The sequence below is a fragment of the Hyaena hyaena genome, unplaced genomic scaffold (genome assembly GCF_003009895.1).
Source record: "Hyaena hyaena isolate Hyena2069 unplaced genomic scaffold, ASM300989v1 scaffold_378, whole genome shotgun sequence".
In the NCBI taxonomy this organism is placed as follows: domain Eukaryota; kingdom Metazoa; phylum Chordata; class Mammalia; order Carnivora; family Hyaenidae; genus Hyaena; species Hyaena hyaena.
Genome location: NW_024081009.1, coordinates 316,448 through 340,652, shown reverse-complemented (window position 1 = coordinate 340,652; position 24,205 = coordinate 316,448). Strand labels below are relative to the sequence as shown.

Here is a 24,205-nt window from a genome sequence, read left to right as displayed (position 1 = left end):
GAGTTTCATTTCCCTGAGATATCACCTTACACCTGTCAGAATGGCTACAGTCAAAAAGACAGGAAATAACTAGTAAGGGCAAGGATGTGGAAAAAAGGGACCTTCATTCACTGTTGGTAGGGATGTAAACTGGTGCAGCCATTGTGGGATACAGTACAGAGGTTCCTCAAAAAATTAAAATAGAAATACCATATGATCCAATAACTCCACAACTGGGTATTCACCCAAAGAAAACAAAAACACCAACTTGAAAAGATATGTGCACCTCTCTGTTTATTGCAGCATTATTTACAACTGCCAAGATATGGAAGCAGCCCAAGTGTCCAATTATAGATTAATGTATAAAGAAGTTTGGTGCATATGCACAATGGAATATTACTCAGCTATAAAAAAGGATGAGATCTTTCCATTTGCAACAACATGGATGGACCTAGAGGGTATTATGCTAAGTGAAATAAATTAGGCAGAGAAAGACAAATATCATATGATTTCATTCATATACGAATCTAAAAAAATAAAGGTTAAACAAACAAAAAGCAGAATCAGACCTATAAACACAGGGACAAACTGATGGTTGTGGCGGGGGTGGAGAGAGTGGAAGTTGGTCAAAAAGGAAGTAGGAGATACAGGTGTCAAGTTATAGAATGAATACATCATGGGAATAAAAGGTACAACATAGGGAATATAGTCAATGGTATTGTCAGTGTTGCATAGTGACAGAAGATAGCTACACTTGTAGTGAATATAGCATAACATAAAGAGTTGCTGAATCACTATGTTGTATACCTAAAACTAACTTAGCATGTATCAACTATACTCAAATTTTAAAAAATATACTGAAAAAATATTAAAATTAAATTTGGCCACAAAGTGAACAAAAAGAATGGAGGAAGCATACCTTCACAAAGACAAAGGAAAAACTCATAATAACAACACTGTAGAATATAACACCCCATATGAAGACAACAGGCAAAGAGCTAAGGAGGTGTCTGCTCCTTCTAATGCAAAAGCAGCAAGACATGACTACAGGGAATATTTAAAATTAAGGAAATACAGCATCATAAAAGGAAAAGTATTACTCTCCAGCAACTGAGCTCAAAGACATCCATATTGAGATCTAATGAATAAAGAATTCAAGATAACTGTTTTGAAGAAACTCAATGAGCCACAAGAAAACTCAGAAACAAAATTCAGTGAAATCAGGAATAAAATATAAGAACAAAAGGAGTTCTTTAACAAAGAAATTGAAATTATAAAAAATAACCAAGCAGTAATTCTGAAGCTGAAGAGTTTAGTGAATGAGATGAAGAATACAATAGAGAGCATCAGTAGCAGGGCATACAAAATGGAAGAAAGAATAAATTACTTAGAGGATAGAAATTTTGAAATAACATAGAAGAAAAGCAACAAATATTTTTTCTTTTTTTCCTCTTTTTAAATTTAAATTCTAAATAGTTAACATAGAGTGCAATATTGGATTCAGAAGTAGAATTTAGTCATTCATCACTTACATATAATACCAAGTGCTCATCATAACGAGTGCCCCCCTTAATACCCATCCTCCATCTAGTCCATCCCCTACCTCCCTCCCTGCATCAACCCTCAGTTTGTTCTCTATCTTTAAATGTTTCTTATGATTTGTTTCCCTCTCTCTTTTTCTCCCACTCCCATATGTTCATCTGTTTTGTTTCTTAAATTCCACATATGAGTAAAAATCATATGGTATTTATCTTTCTCTGACTGACTTATTTAGCTTAGCATGATACACTCTAGCTCCATCCATGTCATTCCTATGACAAGATTTCATTCTTTTGACAGCTGAATAATACTCCATTGTATACATACCATATCTTCTTTTTCCATTCATCAATTGAGGGACATTTGGGCTGTTTCCATAGTTTTGTTGTTGTTGATAATACTGCTATAAACATCAGGGTGCATGTATCCCTTCAAATCTGTGTTTTTTTAATGTTTGTTTATTTTTGAGAGAGAAAAGGGGAGGGACAGAGAGAGGGAAACAGAGGATCTGAAGCAGGCTCTGTGCTGACAGGAGAGTCTGATGCAGGCTCAAACTCATGAACCGTGAGATGATGACCTGGGCCAAAGTAGGATTCTTAACCAACTGAACCACCCAGATGCTCCTTGAAACTGTATTTTTGTATCCTTTGGGTAAATATCTAGTAGTGCAATTGCTAGTTCATAGAATAGTTCTATTTTTAACTTTTTGAGGAACCTCCATAGTGTTCTCCAGAGTAGCTGCACCAGTTTGCATTCCCATCAAGAGTGCAAGAGGGAAAAACAAAGATTTTAAAAGAGCAAAGCAAGTCTATGCAAGCTACAAAATTCCATCAAAAGACAAGTATTAGAATAATCAGTTCTCAGAAGGAAAAAAGGGAAAAGGAGGCAGAGAACAGAGAAATAATACCTGAGAGCCCCCCAAACCTGGGGAAATATTTGGACTTCCAAGTGTACCAAGCTAATAATAGTTCACACTATTACCTCAATGCAAAAGACCTTATCTAAGACACATTATACTGAAGCTGTCAAAAATCAATAGTATTAACTAGCTTTTTTTTGTGATAATCACTTCATAATCTATACAAATATCAAATTATTATGTTGTAAACCTGAAACTAATATAATGTTATGTCAATTTTATCTCAATGTGAAAAATCAATGAAAAAAATCCTGAAAAAAGCAGGAAAAAACAAATGAACCCAGAAAGGAACCCCCACTATATGCTGTCAACAGATTTCTCAGCAGAAACTCCACATAGTTTAATCACAGATTCAAAGTGCTGAAAGGGAAAACTTGCCAGCCAAGAATACTTTATTCAGTAATGTTATCCTTTACATATGAAGGAGGAGTAAAGGCTTTCCCACACAAACAAAAGCTGAAGGAGTTCAGCACTAATAGACCTGTCTGGCCAAGAAATGCTGAATGGAGTTATTTAAGCTGAAGTGAAAAGACACTATCCAGTGACCTGAAAACATAAAAATGTATGTAACATACTGGCAAAGGTGAAAAATACACAGTTAGACTTTTTTAAAAAACTCTAATTCTATAATAGAATGATGTGTTAATCACTCAACTATAGCATAAAGGTTAAAAGAAGAATAGTAAAAATAACTATAGCTACTATAAATTATTAACAAATACACATATTAAAAATAGGTCAATTGTAGCTTCAGTGATGTGAAACTGAGAAGTATAAGGATAGAGCCTTTGTAGGTGATTGAAATAAGTTGCTATAAACCTGGGGCGCCTGGGTGGCTTAGTCAGTGCTGACTGCCAGCTCAGAGCCTGGAGCCAATTTCAGAGTCTGTATCTCCCTCTCTCTCTCTGACCCTCCCCTGCTCACGCTGTCTCTCTCTCTCTCCTAGAAATTAAAAAAAAAAAGAAATTAAAAAAAAAGAAAGAAGTTGCTATAAACCTAAAGTGAAATGTTTTATCTATAGGATATTTTATGTAAACCCTATGGTATCATAACAAAGCAAAAACCTGGATTAAATTTATGAAGGATAAAAAGAGGGGAACCAGAGGATACCACTACAAAACCTCACCAATTCACAAAGGTAGGCAGAAAAAGAAGGGAAAAGAAACAATGGAACTACAAACCAGCCAGAAAGCAAGGAATAAGATGGCATTAGTAAGTTCTTACATACCAATAACTACTCTAAAAGTGAACCGATTGAATTCACCAGTCAAAAGTGATTGGATAAAAGAATACAGGTATATTGTTTCAAAGGGGCATATGCACCCCAATGTGTATAGCAGCACTATCAACAATAGCCAAAGTATGGAAAGAGTCCATATGTCCCTCGATGGATGAATGGATAAAGAAGATGTGGTATATGTATATATAATGGAGTATTACTCGGCAGTCAAAAAGAGTGAAATCTTGCCATTTGCAACTACATGGATGGACCTAGATGGTATTATGCTAAGCAAAATTAGAGAAAGATAAATATCATATGACTTCATTCATATGAGGACTTTAAGACACAGAACAGATGAATATAAGGGAAGGGAAGCAAAAATAATATAAAAACAGGGAAGGGGACAAAACATAAGAGACTCTTAAATATGGAGAACAGACAAAGGGTTACTGGAGAGGTTGTGCAGGGGCAGGGGGGTAGGCTAAATGAATAAGAGGCATTAAACAATCTACTCCTGAAATCATTGTTGCACTATATGCTAACTAACTTGGATATAGATTTTAAAAATGAATACAAATAAAATAAAATAAAACAAAAAAGTGATTGGATGGATAAAAACAAGATCCAACTATATGCTGCCTATAAGAGACTCACTTCAGGTTTAAGAACACACATAGACTCACAGTAAAGAGATTGAAAAAGGCATTTAATGTGAGTGGAAACCAAAAGAAACAGGGACAGCTATGATTATATCAGACAAGCCAGATTTTAAACCAAAACTGGTAACAAGAAACAAAGAAAGTCATTAAATAATGATAAAGGGGTAAAATTGTCAAGAAGATATAACAATCATAAATATATACAAACTCACCATCACACCATCCGTATATACCAAGTAAATGCTAACAGATCTGAGAAGGAAAATAGACAGCAGTGCAATAATAGTAGGGAACTTGAATGCCCTGTTTTCAGCAGTGAAATAAATAATTATCCAAAGACAATGGTATGAAACTAGAAGTCAACAACATGAGGAAAGCTGGAAAATCTACAAATATGTGGAAACTAAACAACACACTCTTGGCAAATCAGTGGGTTGAAGAAATCAAAGGTAAATCAAAGAATGCCTTGAAACAAATGAAAATGGAAATACAACATACCAAAACCTATGGGATGCTTTAAAAGTAGTTCTGTTAGAGAAGTTTAGAGTGATAAATGAATATGTCAGGAAATTAGAAAGATCATATATAAGCAACCTAACTTTTTACCTAAAGGAAGTAGAAAAAAAGAACAGTTGAGCTCAAATTAGGGAAAGGAAAAAATAAGAAAGATCAGAGTGGAAATAAATGAAATAGAGATGGAAAAAACAACTAAAAAGATAAGTAAAACTAAGAGCTGATTTTGTAACAAACTTTAAAAAAAACAGAAGACTCAAACAAATAAAATCGGAAATGAAAGAAGAGAAATTACAACTGACACTATAGAAATATATGAGATCATAAGAAACTACAAGGAACAAATTAGATAACAGGAATAGATAATTTCCAAAAACATACAACCTATGAAGACTTAACCAAGAAGAAATGGAAAATTGAACAGACTAATAATGAGTAAAGAGATTGATTCAGTAATGAAAAACTTCCCAACCTAGAAAACTCAAGGACCAGATGGCTTCACTGGCAAATACTACTTAAAGTTTAAAGAATTAATGCTACTCCTTGTTGGGGTGCTTGAATGGTTCAGTTGGTTAAGTGGCAAACTTGATTTCAGCTCAGGTCATGATCTTGTGGTTGTGAGATGGAGCCCTATGTCGGACTCTGTACTGAGCATGGAGCCTGCTTGAGATTCTCGTTCTCTCTCTCCCCTGCCCCTGTCTGCTGCTTGTGCCCTCTTTCTTAAAAAAAAAAAAAAGGTTAAAAAAAATGTTAAAGAATTAATGCCACTCCTCAAACTCTGCCATAAAGGTTGAAGAGGAAAAAACATTTCCAAACTCATACTACAAGGCCAGCATCATCCTTCTACAAAAATGAAAACTGTATACCAACATCCCTGATGAACACAGATGTGTTCATCTGTGTAAATTCTCAACAATATATTAACATGCCAAATTTAAGAACTCATTAAAAGGATTATACACCATGACCAAGTAAGATTTATCCCTGGAATGCAAATATGGCTCAATATACACAGAGCAATACATGTGACACGCTAATTAATAGAATGAAAGATAAAAATCATATGATTATCTTAATAGTTGCAGAAAAGCATCTGACCAAATACAACATCCTTTCATGATAGAAACCTCAACAGATTGTGTATAAGAGGAATATACGTCAGGATAATAATGACCACAGGCAACAAACCCACAGCAATTATACTCAAAGGTGGAAAAACAAAAGCTTTTTCTTTAAGATTAGGAACAAGATAGATGATAGATAGATAGATAGATAGATAGATAGACAGACAGATAGATAGATGATTGATAGATAAAATAAAAAAGATTAGGAACAAGAAAGGAGTGTTCGTTCTCAACATTCTTGTTCAACATAATACTAGAAATACTAGCTAAAGCAATCAAGCATGACAAAGAAAGGACATCCAAATCAGAAAGGAAGAAGTAAAATTGTCACTAATTGCAAATGATATGATTTTATATATTGAAGATCTCAAAGGCTCAACTAAAACAAACAAACAAAAAAAAACTGTGGAGGGACCCCTGAGTGGCTCAGTCGGTTAAGTGTCCAACATCAGCTCAGGTCATGATCTCATAGTCCGTGGGTTCAAGCCCCGCATTGGACTCTGTGCTGACAGCTCAGAGACTGGAGCCTGCTGCGGATTCTGTGTCTCCCTCTCTCTCTGCCCTTCTCCTGCTCATTCTCTGTCTCTGTCTCTCAAAATAAAATAAAGACATAAAAATTAAAAAAAAAACAACTGTGGATATAATCAACTAATTCTGTAAAGCTACAGGATATACAATCAACATAAACAAATTGGTTGCATTTCTAAACATTAACAATGAAACATCTGAAAAAAAAATAAACTTATCCCAGGAGCGCCTGGCTGGCTCAGTCAGTAGAGCATGTGACTCTTCATCTCAGAATCTTGAGTTCAAGCCCCATGTTAGGCATAGAGCTTACTTTAAAAAAATAAAATGAATGAATGAATGAATGAAACCTATCCCATTCACAATAGCATCACAAACAATAAAAATACCTAGGAATAAATTTAACCAAGAAAGTGGAAGATTAGGGGCGCCTGGGTGGCTTAGTCGGTTAAGCGTCCGACTTTCACTTAGGTCATGATCTCGCGGTTCGTGGGTTCGAGCCCCGCGTCGGGCTCTGTGCTGACTGCCAGCTCAGAGCCTGGAGCCTGTTTCAGTCTGTGACTCCCTCTCTCTCTGACCCTCCCCTGCTCATGCTGTCTCTCTCTCTCTCTCCTAGAAATAAATAAAACATAAAAAAAAAAAGAAAAGAAAGTGGAAGATTTGTAGAATGAATTCTACAAGACTTTGTTGAAAGAAATCAGAGAAGACAAACAATGGAAGGACATCCTGTGTTTGTAGATTACAAGAGTTAATATTAAAAGTCCCATGCTACTCAAAGCTGTCTCTAGATTCACTGTAATTCTTATAAAATTTCCATGGTATTTTTCACAGAAATAGAAAATACAACCCTAAATATTGTGTAGAACCACAAAGATCCTGAATGGCCAAAGCAATCATGAGAAAGAACAAAATCTGAGGCATCTCACTTCCAGATTACAAAGTTATGGTAACTAAAACAGTATGGTACTGACATAAAAATAGACACATATACAAACAGAATAGAATAGAGGGCCCAGAATGAAACCCTCATACATACAGTCAACTAATATTTGATAAGGGTACCCAGAACATGCAATGAAGAAATGATTGTCTTCTCAACAAATGATGCTGGGAAAGCTGGCTAACTACATGCAGAAAACTAAAACTTAACCTCTATCGAATGTAAACTGGTACAGCCCCTCTGGAAAACAGTGTGGAGTTTCCTCGGGAAACTAACAATAGAACTCCCCTATGACCCAGCAATAGCACTGCTAGGAATTTACTCAAGGGATACAGAAATGCTGATGCATAGGAGCACGTGTACCCCAATGTTCATAGCAGCACTCTCCACAACAGCTAAAACATGGAAAGAGCCTAAGTGTCCATCAACAGATGAATGGATCAAGAAGATGTGGTTTATCTATACCATGGAATACTACATGGCAATGAGAAACAATGAAATCTGGCCATGTGTAGCAACATGGATGGACCTTGAGGGTTTTATGCTGAGTGAAAAAAGTCAGGCAGAAAAGGACAAATATCATATGTTTGCACGTATAGAAGGATTAGGAGGAACTTGACGGAGGAACAAGGGGGAGAAGAGGGGGAGAAATGGTGGGGGAAAGGGAGAGAGGCAAACCTTGAAAGACTCTTGAATGCTGAGAACAAACTGAGAACCCATGGGTGTGGAGGGGGAGGGGGTAGATGGGCATGGAGGAGGGCACATGTGGGGATGAGCACCGGGTGTTATATGGAAACCAACTTGACAATAAACTATTTGTAAAAAAATAATAATAATAAATATGAAAAAAAAAGATGAGTAGAAAAAAAAATTTAACCCCTATCTTACACAACTCACATAAAATATCTTGAAATGGATCAAAGACTTAAACATAAGACCCAATTTGGTAAAATTCCTAGAAGAACGCATAGGAAAGAAAGTCTTGATACTGATCCTAGTGATGATATTTTGGATATGACACCAAAAGCACAAACAACAAAAAATTTAACAAGTGGGACTATATAACACTTCTGCACTGCAAAAGAAACAATTAACAAAACGAAAATGTAACCTACTGAATGGAAAAAAACATTTGCAAGCCATGTATAGGATAAAAAGTCAATATTCAAACGATATAAGGAACTCACACAACTCACTAACAAAAAACAATCAAAATTTTTTAGAGGCAGAGTATTTAGGGGTGCTCAGTCAGTTAAACGTCCGACTTCAGCTCATGTCATGATCTCACAGTTTGTGGGTTTGAGGCCCGTGTCAGACTTTGTGCTGACAGCTCACAGCCTGGAGCCTGCTGCAGATTCTGTATCTATCTATCTTTCTCTGCTGTCCCCTTCTCTCTCTCTCTCTCTCTCTATCAAAAATAAGTAAACATTAAAATTTTAAGGCAGAGTATTTAAATAGACATTTTCCAAAGAAGACATATAGATGGCCAACAGGTACATGAAAAGGTGCTCAACATCATTCATCATCAAGGAAGTGCAAATCAAAATCACAATGAGATACCACCTCACACCTATAAAAATGGCTATCATCAGGAAGACAAGAGATAACAAGTGTTGGTGAGGATGTGGAAAAAAGGGAACCCTTGTATACTGTTGATGGGATTGTAAACTGGTTTGGCCACTATGGAGAAAAGTATGGGGGTTTCTCAAAAATACTAAAAACTACAGTACAATATACAATCCCACTTCTGGATATATATCTGAGAGAAATGAAAACAGGTTATCAAAGGGAAGTATGCACTCCCATGTTTATTGCAGCATTATTTATAGCAGCCATGATATGGAAACAACTTAAGTGCCTATCAATGAGTGAATGAATAAAGAAGATGTGGTGTATTACATACAATGGAATACTGTTCAGCCATAAGAAAAGAAAAAATCTTGCCATTTGCAACAACATGGGTAGACCTTGAGGACATTGTGCTACATGAGATAGGTAAAGCAGAGAAAGGCAAATACTGAATGATATCGCATATATGTGGAATCTAAAAAAACAAACAAACAAACTCAAGAAACAGACAGTGGAATGGTGATGACCAGGAGCTGGGAGGTAGGAAGAATGATGGAAGAATGGAGAGATGTTGTTTAAGGGTACATACTTACAACTAGTAGATAAACAAATCCTAGAGATCTAGTATACAGTATGGTGATTATAGAAAACAAAACTGTATTGTAAGCATTAAAGTTGCTAAGTAGCCAGATCTTAATTTTACCCATCACAAAAAGAAATAATTTTTTGATGTAATAGAGGTATTAGCTAATGGTACAATGGCAATCATATTACAATATAAATAAATCAGTATGTTGTATACCCTAAACTTCACAATGCTGTATGTCAATTATAAATCAGTGTTTGAAAGTTAGGAGAAAAATAAATATAGAAAGAGCTACTTCTCATATAAAATATTCTATCCTTACCCCTTAAATCTTAATTTGGGAGTAATATTCTCTTTGGGGTACCACTGTTATGGACAAACATTTTTAAGTGTTGGAGCCAGGGGCACCTGAGTGGCTCAGTCGGTTAGGCGTCTGACTTCGGCTCAGGTCACGATCTCACCATTTCTGGGTTCGAGTCCCACGTCGGGCTCTGTGCTAACAGCCAGCTCAGAGCCGGGAGCCTGCTTCGGATTCTGTGTCTCCCTCTCTCTCTCTGACCCTCCCCTGGTCACGCTGTCTCTCTCTCTCATAAATAAATAAAAACACTTAAAAAAATTAAATGTTGGAGCCAGCATCTTAAACAAGTCTAAAGTTAAAGATAGGAAAAAGGTGATAAAACAGTTGAAGAAGGGAAAGGAGGGACACTTAGCAAAAAGTAAAAGAAAAATATGTTTTAACATGTTAGAGTTCTACCAACAGTACATCAGATGCAGAGAATAAATAGTTACCTTGAGAATCTTAGTCATTTCTTTGCTTCCTTCTTCTTTGGATTATAACTAGTAATAACTTGTAAAAATGTACAAATAACTGAATACTACTGTCTTTCTCAGTTTCTACTTCTTAGCAACCAATTTGACCCTTATCTTACAGATAATAATAAGGTGTATAAAAATAGGTTGATGGATGAAGTGAAGACATACAGAGGTGAGTGAGAAGCATGCTGAGAAAGAGAAAACATCTTCAAGCTTTTGCATTTACTTTTCTAAAATCTCTTATTTCTCAGTAATTAGATTACTAAATATGTTTCTCTATTTTTCTTAATGATCTGGCATCTTAGTTGTACACAATCATATTTGGGAAAATAACCTACACTATTGTGTCATTGTAGCAAATTTCAAGTCTTACTTAATAGTAAGAACTTTGTGTATTGATTGTCTCTTTGCTATAACTCATCAGTCTTGCCTGATCTTCTTTCTTCTGGGTAAACTCATCATAAAAATTGCTATGATCATGTTTTCTGGAAAATTGACAGGGAGAATTTTTCTTTTCTTAATCCTTAGCTAATTCTTTTGATCACTCCAAGAACTTAATGGTAACATTGCTTTTTACTTCCTATTTGTGTCTCTTGATTTATATGACCAAGCATTTTTCCCTCTTTGGCATAAATACAAATTTATTTTGTTCTTATCTCTTTCTTTCCTTAGGGGGAAAGGTTAATGTCAATAAAATAGATGATGCTCTTAAAAATATGGGATTCCCACTTGAAGAGGAAGAAATTGAGGAATTGTGCAATCATCTGCCAATTGATGGTGAGCATTTCAAGTACACAGTGCTCTGTAAGGAAATTTTTGTTTTTCTGTAGGAATATCAAACATACTTACTAATTTCATGGAAAAAGCCAGAAGTTTATAGAAACCCAATCCTAAAGAATGGAGATATATTGTCTCTATATTAATCTTAAATAAAATATAAGTAATTGCTTATATTGCTGCTTGCAGAGTTCCTGTGCCAGAGAATACTAAAATGAAATGACAGTCAGTATTGGGATCAAGCAAACAAGTTAAAATATTGGGGCACCTGAGTGGCTCAGTCATTTGAGTGACTGACTTCAGCTCAGATCATAATCTTGCCATTCGTGGGTTCAAGCTCCATGTCGGACTCTGTGCTGACAGCTCAGAGCCTAGAGCCTGCTTCAAATCCTGTGTCTCCCTCTCTCTCTGCCCCTCCCCCACTCACACTCTGTCTGTTTCTCAAAAATGAATAAATGTAAAATAAAATAAAATAAAATAAAATAAAATAAACCAAAACAGGGACACCTAGGTGGCTCAGTCAGTTAAGCATTTGGCTTAACTGATTTTGGCTCAGGTCATGATCTTGTGGTTTATGAGATCAATCCCCATGCTGGGCTCTGTGCTGATGATGCAGAGTCTGCTTGGGATTCTCTCTCTTCCTCTCTCTCTGCCCCTCCCTCCTCTCAAAATAAAGAAATAAACATTTTAAAAAATAAAAGTGAAAAAAAATAAACCAAAACAAAAAAGTATATTTGAGGGATAGGGAGAGAAAATGATAAGGGAATTCAGACAGCAACAAAAAGGAATGGGGAAGAGTGCTGGAAGCTGTTAAATGTTATTTGTACTGTTGTAAAATATATATAGCATATACCTAACAATCAGGCGAAAATTAATTCATAGGTATCAAATTTTACACAGAAATTACGTGCTTCCTCAAGACTATGATCAAATAGGTCTTGGGTGGGGCCTATGAATCTTAATTTTAAATAAGATTTAAACCCCTGCTACAGTTATTTTGTAGAAATAGCTAACCTTTATGATATAGAGAAAAATATATATTAGTATATTTATCTGAGATTAGCCCTTTTTGGCATGATTTTTAGCAATAGCCTTTGATCAAAGCACTCTATTTAACTCTCAGTATCTTGAGCATCTTAACATCTTTAGCATCTTGAAATGATTCCGTAGACCGATTAATAGTTTGATAAGCATCTTAAGAAGTATCGGTTTGGGGCGCCTGGGTGGCTTAGTCGGTTAAGCGTCCGACTTTCGCTTAGGTCATGATCTCGCGGTTTGTGGGTTCGAGCCCCGCGTCGGGCTCTGTGCTGACTGCCAGCTCAGAACCTGGAGCCTGTTTCAGTCTGTGACACCCTCTCTCTCTGACCCTCCCCTGCTCACGCTGTCTCTCTCTCTCTCTCTCCTAGAATAAGTAAAAATATTAAAAAAAAAAAAAAAGAAGTATCGGTTTACCTGAGTTTGTCTAATATGATCTGATCATGCTTGAAATCAAGCGTTGTCAAAATGTTTGTCAAAAAAATAATCTCCCATTTCTTTTCTAATACTAATCCTTTTTCACAACTCTGTGTGTAACATATGTGCCAAACAAGACTATAAAGCTCCTGTTAGAATTGGAATATGGCCCCACCCTAAGTTATCTGGAGGGCAGTCTAGCTAAAAGTCTCAAAATAAATATTGTTGCCTCTGCTCTGCAAAACAGGTTACCAAGAACTGAATTTTAAAAATATAACCAAAGAATGACCAAGGGGGAGAAGAAAGGGGGAAATAGTGGGGGAGAGGAAGAGAGGCAAACCATGAAAGACTCTTGAATACTGAAAACAAACTGAGGACTGATGGATGTGGGGGGGGGAGGGGGGAAATGGGCATGGAGGAGGGCACTTGTGGGGATAAGCACTGGGTGTTATATGGAAACCAACTTGACAATAAACTATTTGTTAAAAAAAAATAAAAAATAAAAAAATATATATAACCAAAGAAACAAAGATACAATAATAAACGAAAAAAAAATGTAAGGAACAGAGAGATTGTAAGAGCACTTTAAATAAATTTCTGGTTTAATTCAATGCTCTTTTGTTCAATCCAAAATTGTTCGTAACCCAGTGGTTGCTTTGACATCAGTAATTGCTGCCACAGAAGCAGAGACTTCATCTTGTTTGCCTTGTATTTCCAGCACTGAAAATAGAACCTGGCATAGAAGTAGGCATCCAGCAAATATTTGATGAGTTAAAAAATGAAAAAATCAGCCTGCATCAAGATGCTGACTGAGATCCTCCATTTTGGGATACTGACAAGTCTTGGTACACCCTCAATTACTGGTAGCCATTGAAAACAATAAAGACAGCTTAGATAATCACAAAGGTTTGAAAGACAATCAGGAGCTCACACTAAGCTGAACAAATAAGGCTTATCTCCTACAGGAAACCACTCTATCAAGACATTGATTGATAATAAATAAAGAAAATGTGTTATATATATATACATAATATATATAATATTCCATTATATACTATATATTATATATATTTTATTAATATTCCAATATATACTATATATCCATATAATAGAATATAATATATATATAATGGAATATATATAGTATATATATAATATTATTCAGCCATAAAAAAGAATGAAATCTTGCCATTTACAACAACATGGATGGAGCTAGAGAGTATAACGCTAAGTAAAATAAGTTAGAGCAAAACAAATAGCATATGATTTCACTCATATGGAATTTAAGAAACAAAACAAACAAGCAAAGGGAAAAACTTGAGAGAGAGAGACAAAGCAAGAAACAGACTCTTAATTATAAAGAACAAACTAATGATCACCAGAAGGGAGGGGAGTAAGGGAAGATCAAGATGCACTTGTGATGAGCACACAGTGATATATAGAAACACCGAATCACTATATTGTACACCTGAAACTTACACCTTAACTTACACCTGTACACCTTAACACTATTAACTATCTGTAATTAAAAACTTAAAATTAAAAAAAATTAAAAAGACTACAAGAAGTGGCTCTTTTATATAATGTACAGAAACCAACAGAGTCAAAGAAAATGAAGAAGCAAAGGAATGTGTTCCAAACAAAAGGACAAGATAAAAGTCTAGAAACAGACCTCAGTGAAATAGAGATAAGTGATTTACCTGATAAAGAGTTCAAAATAATGATCATAAAGATGCTCATTGAGGTCAAGAGAACAATGCATAAACAAAGTGAGAATTTCAACAAAGAGATAGAAAACATAAGAAAGTACCAAAGAGAAATCAGAAAGCGGAAGAATAAATTACTCAACTGAAAAATTCAGTAGAGGGGTTCAACAGCAGGCTCAGTCAAGTGGAAGAAACAGTCAGCAAACTCAAATACAGGGCAGTGGAATTTACCCAAACAAAAGAGCTAAAAGAAAAAGAGTGAAAATAGCTTAAGGGATTTCTGGGACACCAGGAAGTCAACCAATACTCGCATTATAGGGATCCCAGAAGGAGGAGAGAGAGAACAGGACACAAAGCCTATTTAAAGAAATAATACCTGAAAACTTCCCCAACCTGAGGAAAGAAGCAGACATGAAGATTCAGAAAGCTCAGGTAGTTCCAAATAAGATAAATCAGGTAGTTCCAAATAAGATAAATCAAAGCTAGCCACACTAAGATGTATTATATATTAAACTGTTAAAAGTAAGGAGGAAATCTTAAATATCGAAAGAAAGAAAAAAACAACTTGTTATATATAAGGAAAGCCCCATAAGACTATCAGCAGATTTTTCAGGAGAAACTTTGCAGGTCAGAGAGGAGTGACATTGTATATTCAAAGTGGGAGAAGATAAGTTGCCAATGAGGGATGCTCACTTGGCAAAGCTGTCTTTCAGAACTGAAAGGGAGATAGTTCTCCAGACAAACAGAAGCTGAAGGAGTCCATCACCACTGGAGCAGCCTTGCAAGAAATGTTAAAGAAACTTCTTCAAACTGAAACAAGAGGGTGCTTAATTGGTAACAGGAAAACATATGAAAATGTAAATCTCACTGGTAAAAGTAAATGTACAGTTAATTTCAGAGTATTCTAATGTAATAGTAGGGGGTATATGACTTACTAAATCTAGTATGAACATTAAAAGACAAAAGTATTAAAAATAACTAGAAATACATTTTTAGTTAACAATTCGTTAATGGATACACAAGGTAAAGGATGTAAGTTGTGATAACAAAAACATAAACGGAGGGGAGAGTAAAAATTTATACCATTGTATGCATTCTTAGTTTAGTTCTTAAAGCTTAAAATAGACTATTATAAATATGTTTTATGTAAACCTCCTGGTAGCCACAAAGCAAAAACCTGCAGTCAATACACAAATGAGAGGGGCGCCTGGGTGGCTTAGTCGGTTAAGTGTCCGACTTTCACTTAGGTCATGATCTCGCGGTTCATGGGTTCGAGCCCCGCGTCGGGCTCTGTGCTGATTGCCAGCTCAGAGCCTGGAGCCTGTTTCGGAGTCTGTGATTCCCTCTCTCTCTGACCCTCCCCTGCTCACACTGTCTCTCTCTCTCTCCTAGAAATAAATAAAAACATTAAAAAAAAAAAACTCTTAAAAAAAATACACAAATGAGAAAGGTAAAGGAATCTTAGCACACCACTGCAGTAAATAATCAAATTATAAAGGAAGAAATCAAGAGAAGAAAGTATCAAAGGAATTAATGGAACAGCAGAAAATGATTATTAACAAAATGGGAATAGGATACAAACTCCCAGCTATAAGATGAATAAGGACAGAGGATCTAATGTAAAACAAGGTTATATAATTGAAATTTGCTAAGAGACTGAAATTTAAATCTTCTCTCACACACAAAAAAAGACAAATATAAGCGGTGATATGTGTGTTCGTTTAGATGGGGGATTCCTTTCATGTATACATATATCAAATCCCCATGATGTACACCTTAAATATATTACTATTTTATTTGTTAATTAGACCTCAATAAAGCTGATATTTAAAAAAAAACAAAAAAAATGAAAAGAATTTCTCTTCCATTCCAGTGAATGAGGAACACAAAAAGAAAAAGTAGAATGAGTAAAATAGATATCTCTATCTTATTCAGATTTTTGTTCTTTTTTCAACCTATGCTTTACAGTGTGAAAAATTAAAAAAACTTTAGGCAACTGCTGAATCCTTATACTTTACTCTGCAGTTTAAGAATTTTATGTAATAGGGACCTGAATTAGTCCACTCAGGCTGCCATAACAAAATACCATAGTTTGGGTGACTTACACAGCAGAAATTTATTTTCTCACAGTTTTTGATGCAGGGAATCCAAGATCAAGGTACCAGCTGATTCCATTTCTGATGGGGATTCTCTTCCATGCTTGCAGGGGCTGTCTTCTCACTGTGTCTTCATGTGGCAGGGAGATAGGAAAGAGGGAGAGAGACAGGGAGAGATATAGGGGGAGAAATGGAGAGACAAAAAGAGAAAGAGCTATCTTCCCCTTTCTGTAAGGCCACAGTCCTATCAGAGCTGGGCTCACCCTATGACCTCATAACCTTAATTACCTCCTAAAGACCTTAGCTCCAAACAGTCAAATCAGAGGTTAGGGCTTCAAACTAGGAATTTGAGGGGACACACTTCAGTCCATAGCAGAACTGTACCTAAATTTCGTCTTGTCTTGTAGATGAAAGGAGAGTTAAACTGGATAAACTTCTGGATGAAGTACATAAACTTCTAGGTGAGTGAAAAGAAGTAATGATAAAGCATAATAAAAATAATCTCTTGGGGCACCTGGCTGGCTTAGTCGGTAGAGGATCTGACTCTTGATATCAGGGTTGTAAGTTCAAGCTTCACACTGGGGGTGGAGCCTACTTAAAAAAAAAATCTCTTAATACTTAACAAAAGAAGTTATTTTTTTTCTATATTAAAATAATTCTTTTTTTATTTAGCAGTCCATCACCTTAACTACTTGGCTACTTCATCCCAATTATGTTTTTGATTTAAATTTTAGTCAGCATACAATGCAATATTGGTTTCAAGAGTAGAATTCAGTGATTCATCACTTGCATACAACACTCAGTGCTCATCACCAAGGGCCCTCAATACCCATCACTGTCTAGCCCAACTCCCATCCACCTCCCTCCATCAACCCTCAATTCTCTAATTTTTAAGAGTCTCTTGTGGTTTGTTTCCTTCTCTTGTCTTTTTTCCACTTCCCATATGTTTTACTTCTTAAAATTCCATATATAAGTGAAATCATATAGTATTTGTCCTTCTCTGACTAACTTATTTCGCTTAGCATGATACATTCTAACTCCATCCATATCATTGCAAATGGCATGATTTCATTCTTTTTGATGGCTGCATAATATTCCATTGTGTACATATACCAAATCTTTATCCATTTTAAAGTATTTTCTGTTATCCTATCTGTGACACATCAGTCCATTCATTATATCTCTTTTAATTGGTAATGTACACATAATTAAAGAAACAACTTTATAAACTAGATGTTATTAATTATTATAATCAATTGTTATCTACATCTTATTCACAAGGCCACAGTATAATGCCTAAGTTACAACCCCTAAGTTCTTTGGAGTTTCAATAATATAATTTTATTTTCTACTGTTCTAATGACAAAATGCCAAGGCAAATTGCACATAGCAGTAAAATGGCCATATGAACAAGCTCAAAATTCAGGCAAATATAAAACAATATAGCAAATGGTACATGGTGCTGACAGAATTATTTACACCAGTAAATTTAGTAGGTTGTTAAAATACCAACTTTCTGGGGCGCCTGGGTGGCTTAGTCGGTTAAGCATCCGACTTTCGCTTAGGTCATGATCTCGCGGTTCGTGGGTTCGGGCCCCGCGTCGGGCTCTGTGCTGACTGCCAGCTCAGAGCCTGGAGCCTGTTTCAGTCTGTGACTCCCTCTCTCTCTGACCCTCCCCTGCTCACGCTGTCTCTCTCTCTCCTAGAAATAAATAAAACATTAAAAAAAAATTAAAAAAAAAAATACCAACTTTCTGCATGCTGTATTAGTTCCTTGTTCCTAACATTTTACCAGAAAGAAGTTCTATTTCTGATCTCCCTTCTAGTTTTATGTAATTAGACAACATTTAATGTTTCCATTACTTTTTATCCTATATTTGAGGATGGTGCTATAGAAAAGTAGTTGAGATGATGATGATGATGATGATTTAAAGCTTGAAATTTGACCTTCTACCATTATTTTCTTTTTTAAGGGGAAGAAATTAACTATGAAGACCTGGAAAATATTCTGAAAAACACTGGGTTAAGACTCAGGCTGAAGGAGAACTCTGTGCTGATGAAAAGTTTGCCAATTGATGGTGAGTGTTTAATTTACCAATGAGGTCTTCATCCACTCACTAAAAGTTAATTGGTTGAAATAAGGTATGAGACATAATACTATAAAGGGTTACAAAGATAAATGAGGCACAGCCCAAGTCCTAAAAGCCCTCAGTGTAGAGGCAGACAGCACATACAAAACAAAAACAAATGCTATATGCTGTGATGTGTGCTATAATTTTAATAAATATCTATGCTGCTATGAAACTACAAAGGATATATTGACTAACTATGCCTGGAGTGTCTAAGACTTCACAGAGTGGTTATTACTTCAGACAGGCCTGAGAGGTTTGATGGCAGGAGGTACCAAGAACTAATAGTAAAAGTATGGAAAAAGGCAAAGAGGCATACCTGGCCATGGCAAGTTTGGGGAACCATGTACAATTACATGCTAATATAATACACAGTACACATTCACATTATGTAGACAAATACTTTATGAACTTGACTCAATCTGATCAATAATTCATATATAATCTCTCTGTGAAATAGGATAATAACAATGCCTATGTATGATGATGGTGGTGAAGATGACCAAATAATGGCTATAGAACTATGGAAAGAAATTATACATAAAATATAAAGATATTAGTTATTGTATTTTCTATTTCTAATAAACTCCAGTTATGTTTATTAAATGATTTCTATATTTAAGGCATTTTTCTAGAATCAGGACCTTGAAGATATGTGCCAGAATGTTACTGCTCAAAATAAAACAGAGTCTTTGCACATAAAGAGTTCATAATCTAGTTGAGTAGATAAGACAGAAATACATATTTTGGGCTTCTAGCTAAACATGGCAATCTTTTTTTTAATATTTGCATTTATCTTTACCACTTTCTAAAATACTAAAAAGATGTAAAAGTGTTCTTTTAATTTTGAAACAAATTTAAAATTTCTTTTAATTTTAAGGGGCGCCTGGGTGGCTTAGTCGGTTAAGCGTCCGGCTTTCACTTAGGTCATGATCTCGCGGTTTGTGGGTTCGAGCCCCGCGTCAGGCTCTGTGCTGACTGCCAGCTCAGAGCCTGGAGGCTGTTTCAGTCTGTGACTCCCTCTCTCTCTGACCCTCCCCTGCTCACGCTGTCTCTCTCTCTCTCTCCTAGAAATAAATAAAAATATTTTTTTAAAAATTCTTTTAATTTTAAAACAAATTAAATATTTCCACAAAGACTATGAGAACATTATAGCACATAAGAGGTGTCAGTGAAACTTCAATAAACAAAGTGCATGAAAGACCATAAAAGGTGAAAACTGAGCCTGAAAGGAGAAGTAAACAAGAAGACAACTACTTCAGGGATACCTGGCTGGCTCAATTAGTAGACCATGCAACTCTTGATCTCAGGGTTGTGAGTTCAAGCCCCACACTGGGTGTAGAGATTACTTAAAAATAAAATATTAAAAAAAAAAAGAGGGCCACTTCATGTCACAAAACTGTAAACAGCTCAGGAAATAGAGACACCAGTTACCTTTAAAGCCAGGAGTATGAGATATGGTCGAAAGACTTTCAGAAGAGCACTGAAATCTACAGATCCCTTTGCTCATTCCACAGTTAAGCAAGTATTTCTTATCCATGTAGTATAGAGATTTACCCTCCAAAGAGGTTAAACTAGGGAGTTTCTCGGACATCAGACCCAGCCAAGGTTGGGAGTCAATCTTCTACTGAAACAAGGAAATTACATGAAAGTCAACATACAGCATGGTGAAGTTCTCTCCCGCCCCCAAGTCATCCTCTCCCATTGGCGCCTAGATGCTGGCAGTGAATTCTAATATCCTTTATTCAGGTACTTACATCTGCAGCTTGCAATAAAAAGATAGATAATAACATGTGTGCTACTAAATTAAAAAAAACCTCATTCTTAAATAGAAACAACCAAGAAACATATGACTTGTAAGAAAGATTTATTACATGAAAGACAGAAATAAGAGCTATCAGAAAAGAAGGAACTTGGAGAAAGTACAGTAATCCCTTGTTATGCACAGGATATGTTTCAAAGCCCCCAGTGGATGTCAGAAACCATGGATAGAACCAAACTGTATATATACTTTTTTTTCCCTAAACAAACATAGCTGTGATAAAGTTTAATTTATAAATTAGGCACAATAATAGGTTAACAATAATAACTAATAAGTGGAACATTTATAAAAAAATATACCATAATAAACATTATATTAATGTGTTCTGTCTCTGTGTGTCTCTCAATATCTTACTGCATTGTGTTCACTCTTCTTGTGATGATGTGAGATGATAAAATGCCTATATGATGAGATGAAGTGAAATGAATTATGTAAACATTGTGATGTAGCATTAGGCTGGTACTGACCTTCTGATGATACATCAGAAGGAAGGTCATCTGCTTCCAGACCACAGTTGAGACAGGTAGCTAAAAGCAGAGAAGGCAAAACTGCAGATAAGGGGGGACTAGTATACTCAAAGGAAAAAGCAGAAAAACAATTCAAACAATTTTAACTAATATCTTCAGAAAGATGAGAAAAGCCCTAGTTGTGAGACAAGAAAAGGAAGCTGTGCAACAAGATATGACACACTATGAAAAAGGAGCACGCTATGGGGCACTGGGGCGGCTCAGTCAGTTAGGCATCCACCTTCGGCTCAGGTCACGATCTCATGGCTCACATGCTATCTCTGTCTCTCAATAGTGAATAAACATTTTTTAAAATTTTTAATCGGGTGCCTGGGGGCACAGTTGGTTAAGCATCCGACTTCAGCTCAGATCATGATCTCGTTCACAAGTTCAAGCCCTGCATCAGGCTCTGTGTTGACAGCTTGGAGCCTGGAGGCTGCTTCAGATTCTGTGTCTCCCTCTCTCTCTGCCCTGCCTCTACTTGTACTTGGTCTGTCTCTCTCTCTCTCTCTCTCAAAAATAAAAAATAAAAACATTAAAAAAATGTTTTAATTAAAAAAGAGCACTCTAAAAATTTGTTTTTTTTTTAAATCATCTCTTTGAGAGGGGCGCCTGGGTGGCACAGTTGGTTAAGCGGCTGACTCTTGATTCCAGTTCAGGTCATGATCTCAGGGCTGGTGAGATAGAGCCAAATGTCAGGCTCCGTGCTGAATGTGGAGTCTGCTTGAGAGTCTCTCTCTCTGCCCCTCCCTCACTTGCATATATTCTCTCTCTCTCTCTCCCCCCCCCAAAATAAACTTTATCTTTAAAGAAAAAAGCTCTTGTGCTTGCTTCTGCAGCACATATACTAAAGAAAAAAGCACTTTGGGAAAAAAGAGCAGTAAAAATTTAGGGGTTCAGTGGGCTGGAAGATGAATTTAGATATTGGAGGGGCGCCTGGGTGGCTCAGTCGGTTAAGCGTCCAACTTTGGCTCAGGTCATGATCTCAGGGTTCATGGGTCCGAGCCCTGCATTGGGCTCTGTGCTGACAGCCAGCTCAGAGCCTGGATCCTGTTTCAGATTCTGTATCTCCCTCTCTCTCTGACCCTCCCCTGCTCGCTCACTCGCTCTCTCTCTCTCTCAGAAATAAATAAAACATTTAAAAAATATATTGGAACAAAAAGACAAAGAGATGGAAAATAGGAGAAAAAAATAAGAAAATCAATCCCACAAGTCCAACACCTGAATAATAGAATTCCCAAAAAGAGAAAACAAAGAAAATGGAGGAACGAACTGTAAAATAAATCATACATACATACATGGAGAAATGCTCAGTACTAGGGTGTTATGCTGAGCGAAATAAGTCAGTCAGAGAAGGACAAATATCATATGTTTGCACGTATAGGAGGATTAGGAGGAACTTGACGGAGGAACAAGGGGGAGAAGAAGGGCGGAAATGGTGGGGGAAAGGGAGAGAGGCAAACCATGAGAGACTCTTGAATGCTGACAAAAACTGAGGACTGATGGATGTGGGGGGGAGGGGGGGATGGGCATGGAGGAGGGCACTTTGGGGATGAGCACTGAGTGTTATGTGGAAACTAATTTGACAATAAACTGTTTGTAAAAAAAAAAAAAAAGAAAGAAATCAGCAAATATATAAATAAATGATATCAACTTCTAAAAAAAAAAAAAAGAAAGAAATGCTCAGTACTAATATTCAAATATGACTTGTCATGGTTGTCAAGTTTTTTAGCTCAGAAATCATGCATCTCTTCACTCATGAGTCCCACTATTATCTACTCTTATCCCTATGAGCATTAATATGTGTGATCTTAAGCAAAAGAGTAGAAAATGATAAGTAGATGAAAAGAGAGGCATGAGAGAGTATGGAAAGGCACCACTAGTAACTGTTTCAATTGTCAAATCAGAAAGTGGGTACAGGGCACCTGGGTGGCTCAGTCAGTTGAATGTCAGACTTAGGCTAAGATCACGATCTCACGGCTGGTAAGTTTGAGCCCCACATCAGGCTCTGTGCTGAGTTCAGAGCCTGGAGCCTGCTTTGAATTCTGTGACTCCATCTCTTTCTGCACCTCCCCTGCTCATGCTCTATCTCTCTCACTCTCTCAAAAATAAATAAACATTTTTTTTTTTAAAGTGGGCAGATTTACTCTCTTGAGAGCTTTCTTCCACTGGTCTAACTCTTAAGTTGGGATATAAACAGGAAAAGAAAATTGAGTAAAACTCTATGTAAGAATTGTTCTTTCTGAAATTGCTAGGTTTAAAATTATTGCAACAGATTCCCTTACCAATTACTGCATTGTGCCCTATCTTACAGCTGCTGGAAAGTTGTATAAGCATAAGCTGCTGGATAGCATAAGGTATCTCAAAGGTGAGTGAGTAATCAGGTAAAATTGAGGTTCCTTATGTTTTGTTTTACGATTTAAAAACCACATTTATTTTTGGCAATGACAACTTTGTCAATCTAACCTGTTTATTTGTTATTTTTGTCTCATTATTTACTACTTTTAACATAACTACCTTTGAAGGAATTACTTTTCTCTCTGTCATTCCAAGTCCTATTTCCAGAGTAGAATTAGAAAGACACTGTCTTCACCAGACTTGCCTGTCCTTCACTTTTCTCCTCATAACTGTCTCATGACAGTCAAGTCCTCTGGACAAAAATGAAAAGCAGGTTCTGTCCTTGATTCCCAAGCTAGCTTTTTTCATTGAAACAAATTTATGGTTCCTTTGATTGTTGTCCTTCTAATTAATGCATGGACATGCCTAGAATTTTTTTCTTTTTTTTTTAATGTTTTTTTTTTAATTTATTTCTAGGAGAGAGAGAGAGAGACAGCGTGAGCAGGGGAGGGTCAGAGAGAGAGGGAGTCACAGACTCTGAAACAGGCTCCAGGCTCTGAGCTGGCAGTCAGCACAGAGCCCGACGCGGGGCTCGAACCCACNTGAAACAGGCTCCAGGCTCTGAGCTGGCAGTCAGCACAGAGCCCGACGCGGGGCTCGAACCCACGAACCGCGAGATCGTGACCCAAGCAAAAGTCGGACACTTAACCGACTAAGCCACCCAGGCGCCCCATGCCTAGAATTTTTCACTTCATCAGTACTGTTTGACCTTCTCACTCCCACCCTTTTTTTCCCTAAGGAGTGGAGCTTAATGTTAATCAATTAAGATGCTTCATGGAAAATATGGGCTTTGACCTGGAAGAAGAGGAGTACCTGGACCTGCTCAGCAACCTGCCCGCTGATGGTGAGCTGCCCCTACGGTGAAACTTTGCATTCATCTGAGAGAATTTCTGAGGGTGTATTTAGAGTGTGCAGAAACATTAAAAGAAAAA

The 24,205-nt window shown here is 36.5% G+C and overlaps 1 protein-coding gene across 2 annotated transcripts in view; it reads left to right on the top strand.

Annotated features, from left to right (window-relative positions):
* Window positions 1–24,205, top strand: part of EFCAB3 (EF-hand calcium binding domain 3) — a 122,509-nt gene that overhangs the window by 5,127 nt on the left and 93,177 nt on the right. The window contains exons 1-7 of one of the 2 annotated variants that reach the window (XM_039250639.1): window positions 3,543–3,575; window positions 10,507–10,560; window positions 11,061–11,165; window positions 16,827–16,880; window positions 18,393–18,497; window positions 23,191–23,244; window positions 24,013–24,117. In XM_039250639.1, coding sequence (XP_039106570.1) covers window positions 10,536–10,560; window positions 11,061–11,165; window positions 16,827–16,880; window positions 18,393–18,497; window positions 23,191–23,244; window positions 24,013–24,117 — 448 coding nt within the window. In that variant the 5' untranslated portion in view covers window positions 3,543–3,575; window positions 10,507–10,535. Of the gene's footprint in view, window positions 1–3,542; window positions 3,576–10,506; window positions 10,561–11,060; window positions 11,166–16,826; window positions 16,881–18,392; window positions 18,498–23,190; window positions 23,245–24,012; window positions 24,118–24,205 lie in introns of those variants that run through there. The other variant, XM_039250638.1, reaches the window with a different exon arrangement.